The sequence below is a fragment of the Gigantopelta aegis genome, chromosome 4 (genome assembly GCF_016097555.1).
Source record: "Gigantopelta aegis isolate Gae_Host chromosome 4, Gae_host_genome, whole genome shotgun sequence".
NCBI lineage: Eukaryota > Metazoa > Mollusca > Gastropoda > Neomphalida > Peltospiridae > Gigantopelta > Gigantopelta aegis.
Window position 1 is genome coordinate 70,029,749 of NC_054702.1, and position 17,446 is coordinate 70,047,194.

Consider the following 17,446-nt stretch of genomic DNA (forward strand, 5'->3'; position numbering starts at 1 on the left):
GAACGAACAAACAAATTTGTGAAAACCGCAACCGAGTGAAGAGGTGTTTTAACGGCACAGAAAGAATGGATTTGATAGGAAAGATATGCGGTCCAGTGAATCGCCAAAATGGACCGAAACGGTATGTACTCCATGGGCGTACATAGGATTTTGAAACGGGGGGTTCCAAAATAGAGGATTTTGAAAAGGGGTTCCAAAATAGATTGCAGAGATATTGGGCATATATTTCTATGTTGAGTAAATATAATAATGTCAGATATCAATGTTAGATATATTAAATTATTAAAAAAAGTGATTTCGGGGGGGGGGGGGGTCGAACCCATCGACCCCCCCCCCCCCTATGTACGCCCATGTACTCGTGTAGAAACCTGAACAAGTGATATCTATAAAATAGTTTACTCATATCGACCAAAATAGTGCTCATATGATCCACAGCCAGAGAGAAGTTAAAGGGGAGGTAATCTCCCATCCCCACCACGACCGCCAGATAACAACTGAAAGCACCATTAGAGGCCTGAAAACAGTATTTTTGAGCGAGACATATTTTGTAATATAGTGTCAAAGTCATTATCCCAGAATATTTAATAGACTTCAAAGTATTATGATCAGTACGTACTGGCTACACCCATCACACACTCTTGGTTTTGATCTGAATTAAAGTGTATTTACTTACAAATTACATAATCATTATTATTAACAATGCTTTTGTTTTATATTTAACAGGTTTAGATTTCCCTATTCTTTTTTCAGCAACCAATAAACCAGGGCCCGTTCTTATAAAACTTTTAGTCTAGACTCACATCCCCAATGACGTCACATGAATGCACTGTCAATGGCGTTACCATGACGTTAAAGTCTCGGACTCCATTATAGTGTCGAGTCTAGTGCTATAAGCACGAGACCAGGGCCCGTGCTGATAAAACCTTTAAAGTCCAGACTTAATCTTTAATGACGTCACACACATACAATGTGTATGACGTTGTCATGACATTATTAAATGTCTCACACTCTATTAGTCTTGAGTCTAGACTCTAAAAGTTTTATAAGCGCCAGGCCAGATCTACAGAAGGTTTGCATGACTCATGTTGTCTACAACCCAAGCAAATTAAAACACAAATTAACTGAAGAAATGAAATAAGTACTAGATGTAAGAATTCTATTCACTAAGTACATTTGTTCCTGAGCAATGCTAGGCTCATACTGTCAACTGTTACGACGAAGATGGCCAACTCGACGGTTTCGTTGTAATTTCTCCCACTCCCGACTTAGTACGGGTGTATTCAGATTAACAACTAATTGGTCGTAGGTGTTGTATACGACGACAATCGAGTTGTAAGAACGCTCAGACAAGCAACTGGAGAGTCGTAGAAGTCGTGAGGTAAAAAAGTTGGCCAACTTTGTGCTGGCAGTTGATAGTCTGAGCCTAGCAGAATGTATACTACTATTGACTAGCTTGCAGGCTGACATAACAACGTGGTCAAAAGTATGTTGCACACGTCTCCATGGCTGTATTTGAATATCGAATGTCGCAAAAGTTTAGTCGTTAATGTTTCTCATTTTGCCAAGGTTCATGCCGGCTTGACTGGCCCCCTTGTTACTGCCATACTGTAAACTGACGACGTTCTTAGCTTCTAGCAACTGTTGCTCCGTAAACTGCCTCTCGTTCTTTTCAGCCATCTTGGGACCTAGAACTGGACCAGTGTAGTCGGGCTTGGTCTGGCACTGTGGAATGGCAAAATGAAGGTTTAGCACATTACAGAGTTCATTACTCTTCAAAAAAAGTAGTCAACTCTAATAAGAATTTATAATTGCCAAAATTGTACGGTATTTTAGCTGTGGGAATGGTTATATGATGATAGTGAATTAATTGGGCAAACATTACAGCCGATACTTCAGTATTACAGTAGGTTTTATGACCACCAAAGATCTTGAAGGACGATTGGGGTCAGAAGTGAAATTGAAAGTTGACGTGTTTTTTTCATCAGTAAATCGCAAATTCAAACAATAAAAATGACTAAAAACAAAACAATAACAACTGTATGATCAACAGAATGAAAAATATTGACAGAAATAATGTTCTACAGTGATTAATCGACCTTCCTGGAAATTGTCAAAATCGAGAATGACACCCCACGCACATGTACGGGGCAACTGCGTGATGCACATGCAAACTATGGAATGTGTTTCGGTGTATTGATAAACAGGCCTGAACGTTTTGTACTAGGATGTCTGTGGTCAAAACGTATGTTCGGTCTAATAGGTGATATTAACATTTATATTTCAGGTTCCCCTACTTTTTTGAAGAATATATATATATATATATATATATATATATAACACTGTAAATAGGTATTGTACAATAAAAACGATACTGCTGTGAAGTCAATCAGCTAATTGATTAACACAGTTGACCCACTGCTGGAGGTAGCCTAAGGTTGCTGGGAAGACTGGGGCAGTACCACTAAAGCAGGCAGGTGTGTACAGGATATATTATATAACCCAATAAACGGTTTTGGCTATCAAGTGAGATGTCTGCCTTGTGGGATGTCTGTCTTTGGGAAGGGAACCATTTTTTCCCCAGCCATTCTCTGTTAAACTGCGCTCAATTGGTTTTAGTATTTTTGAAGTTGTAAATTATTAAATTCGGGCGTGTCTATAACGAACGTAGTTTCGATTCCACTACAAAAATTAATGACATTGACAAGTTTTACTGTTTATTACTTCTAATAAAACACATTCACTTGATCGACATTGGAACAACGTTACCAAAAATTGCATTGAAATCAAATTCAACAAGAACAAAATAATTTTTGAGAAATAAAAAAGAAAACGGAATAAACGGTGTGTGTGTGTGTGTGCGCGCATGCGCACGCGTGAATGTATGCGTGGTTATTGCGTGACACATATAACTACAATTAATGAAGAGACTGTTCTAAATTTGCTGCCATCGTAACGTGTTACCGACTAACAGCATTTTAATGATCAACCTTTTAATTGAATTTCCCAATCTAATTAAAATTAGCTCCATAATTACATGTGGATCTAACAGCAGCCAGTTGGAGCTCATGTCCACCAATCAAAACCTTACTTGCAGAATCCTGCCAGTGATTTAAAAATAATTTGAAAACATTCCGAATTATTCTGAGGGTATACGACATGTTTCGTGTGAATTACGAATGCCTTAAAACATGTTTTATTTTATAAAATAAATAATTTGTAATGTAAAACTGAAAACTGATTTAGTTTGGTTTTTTTTTATAAATAAATAAATAATTTTTAATGTAAAATTGAAGACTGATAACCCACCCCGTACGTATTGGTATGGTTCGCTGTACTGCGGCCACTAAAATAGACTCGCCCGATATTTTTAGAATTTGTATGCTCCCAAATAACGTTATAAAAGGTGAAGTGTGATTGGTCAATATTTAAATTATTATTTACAGACGAAATGTTACCTGGACATTGGGGACTACGCAGTGTTGTTAGCAATCCGATTAAAATTAGTTTTACTGGTCTAAATAAGGCATTCGTAATTCACACGAAACATGTCGTAAACCCTCAGGATAATTCGGAAAGAATGTTCAACAACACGTTTAGTGTACAGACACTGTCCGAAAGACGGAGCGGTACGTATCCCAGTGGTAAAGCGCCCGCTCGATGCGCGGTCGGTCTGGGATCGATCCCCGTCGGTGGGAGCATTGGGCTATTTCTCGTTCCAGCCATTGTACCACAACTGGTATATCAAAGGCCGTGGTATGTACTATCCTGTCTCTGGGATGGTGCATATAAAAGATCCCTTGCTGCTAATCGAAAAGAGTGGCGACAGCGGGTTTTCTCTCTTAATATTTGTGTGGTCCTTAACCATAATATGTCTGATGCCATATAACCGTAAAGTAAAATGTGTTGAGTGCGTCGTTAAATAAAACATTTCCTTCCTTCCTTCCTGTCCGAAAGATTCTACAATGGCAGCAAACCACGGCCCAGATTTTCGAAGCTATCTTAGCGCTACGATATCGTAAAACCGTCGAAGGCTATGGAATGCACCGTTATGACGTCATAGATTACGACGGTTTTACGATATCGTAGCGCTAAGATAACTTCGAAAATCTCTGGACATTTAACCCTGTAATCGATTTCTGACGATGTCAGAATTTGCATTCAGGATGGACATGCCAGAACCTTCCCTGGACATGGGCTTAGCAAACATGTTTGGATCTGGAATAAGACATTTTAAAAACACTGACCACTCGACCCAGGGCGTGGATGCAGAGAGTGACCTGGGGGATGTTCTTCCTCTCCCACAGATCCACCGTCTGGAAACACTCGGACGTGGGCACGCCGAACTTCCTGGCAGCTTCGGAGAATCTCTCGATATTCTGCATCAGTGCAAAGCCGCCTCCTTTCTTGTCGATCTTCTTAATACAACCCGGCGTTAGTTTGTTCATCAAGCTGAAAATCACAAAACAGGCTGTATGTTATTTGTTTATAACACAACCCGGCGTTAGTTTGATCATCAAGCTGAAAATCACAAAACAGGCTGTATGTTATTTGTTTATAACACAACCCGGCGTTAGTTTGATCATCAAGCTGAAAATCACAAAACAGGCTGTATGTTATTTGTTTATAACACAACCCGGCGTTAGTTTGATCATCAAGCTGAAAATCACAAAACAGGCTGTATGTTATTTGTTTATAACACATCCCGGCGTTAGCTTGATCATCAAGCTGAAAATCACAAAACAGGCTGTATGTTATTTGTTTATAACACAACCCGGCGTTAGTTTGTTCATCAAGCTGAAAATCACAAAACAGGATGTATGTTATTTGTTTATAACACAACCCGGCGTTAGCTTGATCATCAAGCTGAAAATCACAAAACAGGCTGTATGTTATTTGTTTATAGCACAACCCGGCGTTAGTTTGTTCATCAAGCTGAAAATCACAAAACAGGCTGTATGTTATTTGTTTATAACACAACCCGGCGTTAGTTTGTTCATCAAGCTGAAAATCACAAAACAGGCTGTATGTTATTTGTTTATAACACAACCCGGCGTTAGTTTGTTCATCAAGCTGAAAATCACAAAACAGGCTGTATGTTATTTGTTTATAACACAACCCGGCGTTAGCTTGATCATCAAGCTGAAAATCACAAAACAGGCTGTATGTTATTTGTTTATAACACAACCCGGCGTTAGCTTGATCATCAAGCTGAAAATCACAAAACAGGATGTATGTTATTTGTTTATAACACAACCCGGCGTTAGCTTGATCATCAAGCTGAAAATCACAAAACAGGCTGTATGTTATTTGTTTATAACACAACCCGGCGTTAGCTTGATCATCAAGCTGAAAATCACAAAACAGGATGTATGTTATTTGTTTATAACACAACCCGGCGTTAGCTTGATCATCAAGCTGAAAATCACAAAACAGGATGTATGTTATTTGTTTATAACACAACCCGGCGTTAGCTTGATCATCAAGCTGAAAATCACAAAACAGGATGTATGTTATTTGTTTATAAAACAACCCGGCGTTAGTTTGATCATCAAGCTGAAAATCACAAAACAGGATGTATGTTATTTGTTTATAAAACAGCCCGGCGTTAGTTTGTTCATCAAGCTGAAAATCACAAAACAGGCTGTATGTTATTTGTTTATAACACAACCCGGCGTTAGCTTGATCATCAAGCTGAAAATCACAAAACAGGATGTATGTTATTTGTTTATAACACAACCCGGCGTTAGTTTGTTCATCAAGCTGAAAATCACAAAACAGGCTGTATGTTATTTGTTTATAACACAACCCGGCGTTAGCTTGATCATCAAGCTGAAAATCACAAAACAGGATGTATGTTATTTGTTTATAACACAACCCGGCGTTAGCTTGATCATCAAGCTGAAAATCACAAAACAGGATGTATGTTATTTGTTTATAACACAACCCGGCGTTAGTTTGATCATCAAGCTGAAAATCACAAAACAGGATGTATGTTATTTGTTTATAAAACAGCCCGGCGTTAGCTTGATCATCAAGCTGAAAATCACAAAACAGGCTGTATGTTATTTGTTTATAACACAACCCGGCGTTAGTTTGTTCATCAAGCTGAAAATCACAAAACAGGATGTATGTTATTTGTTTATAACACAACCCGGCGTTAGTTTGTTCATCAAGCTGAAAATCACAAAACAGGCTGTTTGTTATTTGTTTATAAATCAGCCCGGCGTTAGTTTGTTCATCAAGCTGAAAATCACAAAACAGGCTGTATGTTATTTGTTTATAACACAACCCGGCGTTAGTTTGTTCATCAAGCTGAAAATCACAAAACAGGCTGTATGTTATTTGTTTATAACACAACCCGGCGTTAGTTTGTTCATCAAGCTGAAAATCACAAAACAGGCTGTATGTTATTTGTTTATAAAACAGCCCGGCGTTAGTTTGTTCATCAAGCTGAAAATCACAAAACAGGCTGTATGTTATTTGTTTATAACACAACCCGGCGTTAGTTTGTTCATCAAGCTGAAAATCACAAAACAGGCTGTATGTTATTTGTTTATAACACAACCCGGCGTTAGTTTGTTCATCAAGCTGAAAATCACAAAACAGGCTGTATGTTATTTGTTTATAAAACAGCCCGGCGTTAGTTTGTTCATCAAGCTGAAAATCACAAAACAGGCTGTATGTTATTTGTTTATAAAACAACCCGGCGTTAGTTTGTTCATCAAGCTGAAAATCACAAAACAGGCTGTATGTTATTTGTTTATAAAACAACCCGGCGTTAGTTTGTTCATCAAGCTGAAAATCACAAAACAGGCTGTATGTTATTTGTTTATAAAACAGCCCGGCGTTAGTTTGTTCATCAAGCTGAAAATCACAAAACAGGCTGTATGTTATTTGTTTATAAAACAGCCCGGCGTTAGTTTGTTCATCAAGCTGAAAATCACAAAACAGGCTGTATGTTATTTGTTTATAACACAGCCCGGCGTTAGTTTGTTCATCAAGCTGAAAATCACAAAACAGGATGTATGTTATTTGTTTATAAAACAGCCCGGCGTTAGTTTGTTCATCAAGCTGAAAATCACAAAACAGGCTGTATGTTATTTGTTTATAACACAACCCGGCGTTAGTTTGTTCATCAAGCTGAAAATCACAAAACAGGCTGTATGTTATTTGTTTATAACACAGCCCGGCGTTAGTTTGTTCATCAAGCTGAAAATCACAAAACAGGCTGTATGTTATTTGTTTATAACACAGCCCGGCGTTAGTTTGTTCATCAAGCTGAAAATCACAAAACAGGCTGTATGTTATTTGTTTATAACACAACCCGGCGTTAGTTTGTTCATCAAGCTGAAAATCACAAAACAGGCTGTATGTTATTTGTTTATAACACAACCCGGCGTTAGTTTGTTCATCAAGCTGAAAATCACAAAACAGGCTGTATGTTATTTGTTTATAACACAACCCGGCGTTAGTTTGTTCATCAAGCTGAAAATCACAAAACAGGCTGTATGTTATTTGTTTATAACACAACCCGGCGTTAGTTTGTTCATCAAGCTGAAAATCACAAAACAGGCTGTATGTTATTTGTTTATAAAACAGCCCGGCGTTAGTTTGTTCATCAAGCTGAAAATCACAAAACAGGCTGTATGTTATTTGTTTATAAAACAACCCGGCGTTAGTTTGTTCATCAAGCTGAAAATCACAAAACAGGCTGTATGTTATTTGTTTATAAAACAACCCGGCGTTAGTTTGTTCATCAAGCTGAAAATCACAAAACAGGCTGTATGTTATTTGTTTATAACACAACCCGGCGTTAGTTTGTTCATCAAGCTGAAAATCACAAAACAGGCTGTATGTTATTTGTTTATAACACAACCCGGCGTTAGTTTGTTCATCAAGCTGAAAATCACAAAACAGGCTGTATGTTATTTGTTTATAACACAACCCGGCGTTAGTTTGTTCATCAAGCTGAAAATCACAAAACAGGCTGTATGTTATTTGTTTATAACACAACCCGGCGTTAGTTTGTTCATCAAGCTGAAAATCACAAAACAGGCTGTATGTTATTTGTTTATAACACAACCCGGCGTTAGTTTGTTGATCAAGCTGAAAATCACAAAACAGGCTGTATGTTATTTGTTTATAACACAACCCGGCGTTAGTTTGTTGATCAAGCTGAAAATCACAAAACAGGCTGTATGTTATTTGTTTATAAAACAGCCCGGCGTTAGTTTGTTCATCAAGCTGAAAATCACAAAACAGGATGTATGTTATTTGTTTATAACACAACCCGGCGTTAGTTTGTTCATCAAGCTGAAAATCACAAAACAGGATGTATGTTATTTGTTTATAACACAACCCGGCGTTAGTTTGATCATCAAGCTGAAAATCACAAAACAGGCTGTATGTTATTTGTTTATAACACAGCCCGGCGTTAGTTTGTTCATCAAGCTGAAAATCACAAAACAGGCTGTATGTTATTTGTTTATAACACAACCCGGCGTTAGTTTGTTCATCAAGCTGAAAATCACAAAACAGGCTGTATGTTATTTGTTTATAACACAACCCGGCGTTAGTTTGTTCATCAAGCTGAAAATCACAAAACAAGCTGAATGTTATCACAAACACAGGCGTGTTTGTTGTTAAAATTTGTTTTGTTTATAACACAACCCGGCGTTAGTTTGTTGATCAAGCTGAAAATCACAAAACAGGCTGTTTGTTATTTGTTTATAAAACAGCCCGGCGTTATTTTGTTCATCAAGCTGAAAATCACAAAACAGGATGTATGTTATTTGTTTATAACACAACCCGGCGTTAGTTTGTTCATCAAGCTGAAAATCACAAAACAGGATGTATGTTATTTGTTTATAACACAACCCGGCGTTAGTTTTTTCATCAAGCTGAAAATCACAAAACAGGATGTATGTTATTTGTTTATAAAACAGCCCGGCGTTAGTTTGTTCATCAAGCTGAAAATCACAAAACAGGATGTATGTTATTTGTTTATAAAACAACCCGGCGTTAGTTTGTTCATCAAGCTGAAAATCACAAAACAGGATGTATGTTATTCGTTTATAAAACAGCCCGGCGTTAGTTTGTTCATCAAGCTGAAAATCACAAAACAGGCTGTATGTTATTTGTTTATAACACAACCCGGCGTTAGCTTGATCATCAAGCTGAAAATCACAAAACAGGATGTATGTTATTTGTTTATAACACAACCCGGCGTTAGTTTGTTCATCAAGCTGAAAATCACAAAACAGGATGTATGTTATTTGTTTATAAAACAGCCCGGCGTTAGTTTGTTCATCAAGCTGAAAATCACAAAACAGGATGTATGTTATTTGTTTATAAAACAACCCGGCGTTAGTTTGTTCATCAAGCTGAAAATCACAAAACAGGATGTATGTTATTTGTTTATAAAACAGCCCGGCGTTAGTTTGTTCATCAAGCTGAAAATCACAAAACAGGCTGTATGTTATTTGTTTATAACACAACCCGGCGTTAGCTTGATCATCAAGCTGAAAATCACAAAACAGGATGTATGTTATTTGTTTATAAAACAGCCCGGCGTTAGTTTGTTCATCAAGCTGAAAATCACAAAACAGGCTGTATGTTATTTGTTTATAACACAACCCGGCGTTAGTTTGATCATCAAGCTGAAAATCACAAAACAGGCTGTATGTTATTTGTTTATAACACAACCCGGCGTTAGTTTGATCATCAAGCTGAAAATCACAAAACAGGCTGTATGTTATTTGTTTATAACACAACCCGGCGTTAGTTTGTTCATCAAGCTGAAAATCACAAAACAGGCTGTATGTTATTTGTTTATAACACAACCCGGCGTTAGTTTGTTCATCAAGCTGAAAATCACAAAACAGGCTGTATGTTATTTGTTTAAAACACAGCCCGGCGTTAGTTTGTTCATCAAGCTGAAAATCACAAAACAGGCTGTATGTTATTTGTTTATAAAACAGCCCGGCGTTAGTTTGATCATGAAGCTGAAAATCACAAAACAGGCTGTATGTTATTTGTTTATAACACAACCCGGCGTTAGTTTGTTCATCAAGCTGAAAATCACAAAACAGGCTGTATGTTATTTGTTTATAACACAACCCGGCGTTAGTTTGTTGATCAAGCTGAAAATCACAAAACAGGCTGTATGTTATTTGTTTATAACACAACCCGGCGTTAGTTTGTTGATCAAGCTGAAAATCACAAAACAGGCTGTATGTTATTTGTTTATAACACAACCCGGCGTTAGTTTGATCATCAAGCTGAAAATCACAAAACAGGCTGTATGTTATTTGTTTATAAAACAGCCCGGCGTTAGTTTGATCATCAAGCTGAAAATCACAAAACAGGATGTATGTTATTTGTTTATAACACAACCCGGCGTTAGTTTGTTCATCAAGCTGAAAATCACAAAACAGGCTGTATGTTATTTGTTTATAACACAACCCGGCGTTAGCTTGATCATCAAGCTGAAAATCACAAAACAGGATGTATGTTATTTGTTTATAAAACAGCCCGGCGTTAGTTTGATCATCAAGCTGAAAATCACAAAACAGGCTGTATGTTATTTGTTTATAATACAACCCGGCGTTAGTTTGTTCATCAAGCTGAAAATCACAAAACAGGCTGTATGTTATTTGTTTATAACACAACCCGGCGTTAGTTTGATCATCAAGCTGAAAATCACAAAACAGGCTGTATGTTATTTGTTTATAACACAACCCGGCGTTAGCTTGATCATCAAGCTGAAAATCACAAAAGAGGCTGTATGTTATTTGTTTATAACACAACCCGGCGTTAGTTTGTTCATCAAGCTGAAAATCACAAAACAGGCTGTATGTTATTTGTTTATAACACAACCCGGCGTTAGTTTGTTCATCAAGCTGAAAATCACAAAACAGGATGTATGTTATTTGTTTATAGCACAGCCCGGCGTTAGTTTGTTCATCAAGCTGAAAATCACAAAACAGGATGTATGTTATTTGTTTATAACACAACCCGGCGTTAGTTTGTTCATCAAGCTGAAAATCACAAAACAGGCTGTATGTTATTTGTTTATAGCACAACCCGGCGTTAGCTTGATCATCAAGCTTCATACACAGTAGTTCAAAATGCAGTAAATGGTGATGGAACTGACAATATCCATGTTTAAGAATGAAAGCTTACGTGGTCACTGGGAAATGTTCGTATTCTAATAATATAGAACATTCGCATGTGTACTCTACAAAACTTGACAATTTATATTCCCACCCTCTGTTTTGGCTCGACGAATATAACAGTTAACAACCTACGTACAACACTCTTGCTTATGTCATAATAGGTATATATATTTTCATTAAAAAAGTTAAAATATTAAATTAAATATTACAAACATTGCTAATTAATGTGTCATATTCACTACATTGTACATATTGTCAGGAAATTTAAGATATTCACAACTTGTCTGCACAAAATAAGTCTGTTATTTAAAATATACAGTGTTACTGTAACAATATGACAGAGATATATGATCCATATGAACCTAGCAGTCACTGCATTTTACTAAAATTATTATATTATTATATTATTAATGGTGTGAAGATAGTGTGGACTTACTTGCATAAAATTATACCATCTTTTAACACATCTTCGTACGGTCTCTTCCTGTCGATCGGTTCTCCCAAAATAGCTTCGATCCAATCCAAGGCTTGAGTCTCCAACTCTGGGTCACGCTGTCAAGAAATTAAAAATATAGCACATTAATCATCGGCAATTGGATGTCACATAGTCTTAGAGAGGAATCCCCCTACATATTTCCATGTCTTCCATATGCATCATCCCACGGACAGGGTAGCACATACCACGTCCTTTGATATACCAGTCGTGGTGCACTGGCTGGAACGAGAAATAGCCTAATGGGACCGCCGACGGTTATCCCAGACCGACCGCGTTTCAAGCCCACGCTTTACCACTGGGATACGCCCCCCCCCCCCCCCCCCAGTGAACAGAAACAAACAATAGAAACAAAAACATAAAAATACAATCAATAGGTCGGTGCTGAATGAACACGAAACAAATGAAACATGCTATAATTAAGTAGAGGATACTACATGAGTGGTATGAATGTCATTTATTTTACGAGTTGTTTCAAGACGTATCTAATGAGCGGAAATGAGTTCCACACATTTTAAAATCAGTTCCTTACATATTCTCATAAAGTAGTTTTAAAACAAACGTTTTTTTTACAACTAAAACATATTTACAACTCTTGCGCGTGAAGTTAATTTATGCTTCAAAGAGCAATCAGTTTCGATCGTGTTTTTTTTTCATTGGATGGTATTCCTGTGGCGACCGGGTCATCAACTAGGAGCAGCCAATAAAATGTATTAAATTGATATCACACATATTTGTTATTGGAGGCTGTTATCATAAATAACGAATGATGCTTTCTGCAACTGGTGTCTAAGAAATTATATTAAATAAGTTCCCCTTTTTCAAGTTTATATTCCGAATGAAATGGTTGCAGATTTGATATTCTACTTATTATACAGTAACTGTGTTTTAAACAATACGGTACGTGGAATTAATCATAAGGAATGGAAATAAAATGTTACAAAACCTACAAAGGATCAAATCACTGCCTAGTGGGATATTTCACTTTAATGCCTATCAAGATATCTTAAAGGGACAGACCCTAGTTTTTAAACACTAAGGCATATTTTTCACTATTAGAGCCTTTTATGATCACTGAAATCAAACATGACTTATATTTATTTTTTAAAACGCACGTGCGTCTGAGAAGTAACAGTTATGGAATCGCGTTCTAGTCTATTTTTAACGTCACAGACTCTTGTTTTACTCTGTTGTATCTAAATGTGTTAGAGTTTTGTCAATTAACCAAACCTAGTGTCAATTTTTAAGGTTTGAAATCAGGGTCTAGGTGAAAACATATTCCTTAGTTTTTTTTAAAACTGAGGTCTATCCCTTTAAACTAAATAAGTATAAAACAAAATAATTTATTAGCATTTATGTGTTACAATAAACTGAACAAGACAAAAAACTGAACATTTCTTATGACTGATTAATCGTAAGCAAACTGCATGCTACAGATGGTTATTGCAAGCTGCACCGACATAACACATCTTAAGTGGATTGTTGGAGTATAATTTTATGTTTTAACATGATATAGCAAACAGACGCTTCCATAGCTGTAAGAACAAGAGACTGTTTTCTTTGTATTAATCCCGCTGTTGGGCTACATTTTATTCAGTGCCATTTGCTCTCTGAGAAGTGCCACATCAGCTTGGCAACTACAAGTACCCAATGATGCAGTTACGCCACCTGGTCTTTTGGTGCAAATAGCACATGTAAACTCGTTTATGCAATGTTCTTCAAATCTAATACTTCCTCCATATCACTATAGGTTACACACCACCATTAATTACTCCATGCAGTTAAAGACAATTTCTGTCAGAATATATTCTGTGAAAAATACAACACTGTCGAGAGGGTCACGTGACTGAAAAGTTTAGAAGGTACTCTCCCTTTTAAATCTTGTTTTAAAAAAAATCAAGATAGTTTGAACGCGACCATTTTCAGTTAGCCACTCTTATGCCAGGGCACCGCCTCATTTCGCTGTTGTACAAGTGGCACTATTCTACTTGCACAGCTGTTATCAGTTATTTAAATACTACAGAGGTCAACCTACTTGTAACCATTCAAGAAAGCCTTCAAAAGGCGATGTTTTAATTTAAAGTTTGTTTTGGTTAACGACACCATTGATTAATTAATCATCGGCTACTGAATGTCAAACATTTGGTAATTCTAACACATGGGTTTCAGAGGAAAGCCGCAACATTTTTCCATTAGCAGCAAGAGATCTTTTATATGACCTTTCCACGTTAAAAATATATATACCACGATGTTTGATATAGTCGTGATTTTGTAGTATTTGCGATTGAGTAATATTCGTCATTTCGTAATGTTCTTCACATTTAGGTGAGGTCTGTTTTACGAATAACTATGTGGGACAGATATAAAACCAAATACGTTTGACTCCTCCCATACTGTGTGCGTGTGGACATGACTGGCACATACTTGCGATTAAGAAAAAAACATCTCAGCCGTTTCTGTTGTTACTCGTAAATGATACAGTTCAACAATCCCCATTAAAGAGTTTGCACCTTGTTAACTGTCTGAATGCACATCGACTTTGCCTATTATTCTCTGAGGTATGTTTTCGCTCCAGGTTACACTGATACAACAGTCAGATAGGTCAGTCGCAGAGGTGAACCATAGACACGTCATATACCATCCCCTTCATTCAGCAATCGGAACGTTTCCAGTGGCAACAGCACACATGCTCATCACTTCTTCCCCCAGTGAAGACAGATTGTAAACCAATAACATTCCCAGCCCAGAACTAATAACACACTCGGCCATAAAAAGATCCCACTCGTCTGCCGTATCATGATGTGATACGTATTTTGTGATCCGAATAAATGCGTGTTTTGGCAAATATTTTGTAATATGATCTCTTTATTTAAATACTGAATTGTGGAGATATATGTATGCCTTTTTCATTGTTGACATTTTTATACCTCGTACAAGCGAATACATTTTAAAGTTGTTTTCTTTTTTTTAAATATGTTTTTCCCGGTTGCCAGCAATTCCAGTTCAGTTTGACGTAAAAGAGAAACATTGTTTCGGAAGTAACAAAAATGTTTCATATTTATTAGCAATTTGTTAAAACATTGGTAATGCAGCTTAGTAAAGAATATTGTCTGCTTAGAGAATCCGAAATAATATTTTCTCGATATTAAAAACCCTTACACACATACAAAACAGGACTCCAACTAGTAGAGACACATTAACAAAATAATAAACGAATATTAGTAATATTTTTAACTTTGACGGTATTTACTGAGCAGTGAAAATAATTACAGTTCTGGCGTTTTTACGAGCCAGCTGTTCTGTAAATCGTTACTACAAATCGTATCATGCGAAGACACCTTTATTGATACTTTGTACATCTAGTAACCCCGCCCTCACAGTAAGCACAACAGTTTGCGCATTGCAGAGTTAGCGAACCGATCGCTTCCAGGAATATTTTTCACCCACACACTTTTATTTATTGACTTGCCAGTCGAAATGTATCAACAGCGCATTCCAGGTGGTGGTGAGTTCATACACCTGCACATGGTCTACGTATTACGTATATTCACAAGGTAGTCAGTCCTAAGATAAACTAGGAACCTAACAACGTAATCAGACATAGGTCTCGAAAGGTGACAGCAACTGGGAGGTGGGGGTGCAGCTATATATTAATTTGATTTTCATAGGGGTAAAATACATCTTTAGAGTTGGAGGTAGTGTCCCCTGCCCCCAGAACCCTCCGCTTTCAACGCCTACATGTATTAAATGAGTTCATTTTCTTAAGTAAAAGAAAGAGAGTTTGTTTCGTTTAACAACACCACTAGAGAACTTTGATTTATCAATAATGGTCTGCTGGATGTGAAAAATTTCATAATTCTGACACATATCTTAGAGGAAACCCGCTATATGTTCGCATCTTTTATATTCACTTTCCCACAGATAGGACAGCACATGCGGCCTTTGATATACCAGTCGTGGGGCATTGGTTTGGATTGAAAAACATTCTGCGCGGTCGGTCTGGGATCGATCCCCGTCGGTGGGCTACTTTCCGTCCCATCTAATGCTGCACGACTGGTACATCGAATACTATACATAAAGTATCCTGTCTATTGGAAAAATTATATATAATATCCCTTGCTGCTTTTCAGTAGGAGTTGCGAAGCGAATTTCTCCTCTCTCATTCCAGATTAAGTGTTAAAATGACGATATGTTAGACACCAAATAACTGTAATTTAAACTACTAGTATTTTAGATATACGTGCAGCAGTACATTTAGATCCGCTATTCAAGTTGAGAGCATTATAGTTAATGTCTTCAGCTGATGACCAAAACGCCATTAAGAGAAGGAAACACGTAGTTGTCGAAATCACAAACAGAAATTGTTGGAGAGATTGAGTTTATAGTAGAAATTAAACCCATTTTGGTGACAGATATATATATGTATGTATGTATGTATGTATGTATGTATGTATGTATGTATGTATACACACACATACATGTATATATATATATATATATATATATATATATATATATAGAGAGAGAGAGAGAGAGAGAGAGAGAGAGAGAGAGAGAGAGAGAGAGAGAGAGAGAGAGAGACGGACGGGTGAGAATATATAAATTATGATTACGAATACCCACTACTTATAAACTAAAATTTGGCATTTATATACATTGGCAGAATGATCACCCATCAAATAAATACTTTTCCCCTAACCTCCCACCATGTACTAATTTCTGAAATACAGTAGCTCTTAATCTTCCGAACTGTGGATTTAGCTGTCATCTTTTTATCGTCTTCGTGAATAAAATGATTCAGTATGTTGTCCTACATGGTATAGAATGCTACCAACTGAAATGTGTTTTTCATTACCAAAAGGTAAAAACACAGAAATATAAATGCCAAGCTTTGCATCAAAGAAAGAAGTACAGATGTATATATCTGCGGTGTGCTATAGCACGGTCGAATCTCCTTTATTTCCTTCCATTTCCTTGCGATCAAAGGTCTGCTATAAACGCGAGTCTTCGTTAATATATATGTGATATGCATACAAACGTTTATTAATTGAAGTGGACCAAACTCTGTATACAGGTATAGCAGACCTCACTTTCTGAAAGGTCGCCCGCAAAATGTGGAAGATGAATATATGTGTGTACCGCTGGCTTAGGAAGAAAGCTGTTGACGTAGTTTTATAGTGATGAGTCGTGAAAATCATTTAAAATTCAGTGATTTCACACACACACACACACACACACACACACACACACACACACAGAGAGAGAGAAAGACACACACACACACACACACAGACACACATCACACACACACACACACACACACACACACACACACATATCTAACTACGCCAGAATTGTTATTAATAAACAACTAAAATAACCAGTTTCCCAAATAGAAGTTAAGTTTGATGAAATATTGAGTATGTTCTATATATAGAAACCATCACTTGTTTTCTTTTATACCTGGTTGAACTGTTATATATTCATTTATTTATGTAACTGATAAAAAAGAAGAAAACAATACACGTTTTTATGGATGGTACAAGCTATTCAAAATTCCACGTGGGTTTTTTTTTGATACAGTATTGAATTCAAAAACATTTTGGAGGCAAGACACAAAATATTTGAATGGGTGTGAAAACATTTTACCTCTTCCCTTGGCAATGTGATAATTTCTTTTAAAAACTCTTAATATAAATTATGCCTTCATCGCATCTCCTGTAATATTTCCAGAAAAAACTCAAGGGTGTCCAGAAGTGTTCTGTTTCTTACCGCA

General features: G+C 36.8%; 1 protein-coding gene across 1 annotated transcript in view; it reads right to left on the minus strand.

Annotated features, from left to right (window-relative positions):
- Window positions 1–305: 305 nt before the first annotated feature.
- The window catches only part of LOC121372228 (myophilin-like), a 31,112-nt gene continuing 13,971 nt past the window's right edge, over window positions 306–17,446 (minus strand). Inside the window, exons 2-4 of the mRNA XM_041498517.1 lie at window positions 11,614–11,729; window positions 4,245–4,449; window positions 306–1,722 (exon numbers count right to left, since the gene is read on the minus strand). Coding sequence (XP_041354451.1) covers window positions 1,537–1,722; window positions 4,245–4,449; window positions 11,614–11,729 — 507 coding nt within the window. The 3' untranslated portion in view covers window positions 306–1,536. The remainder of the gene's footprint in view (window positions 1,723–4,244; window positions 4,450–11,613; window positions 11,730–17,446) is intronic.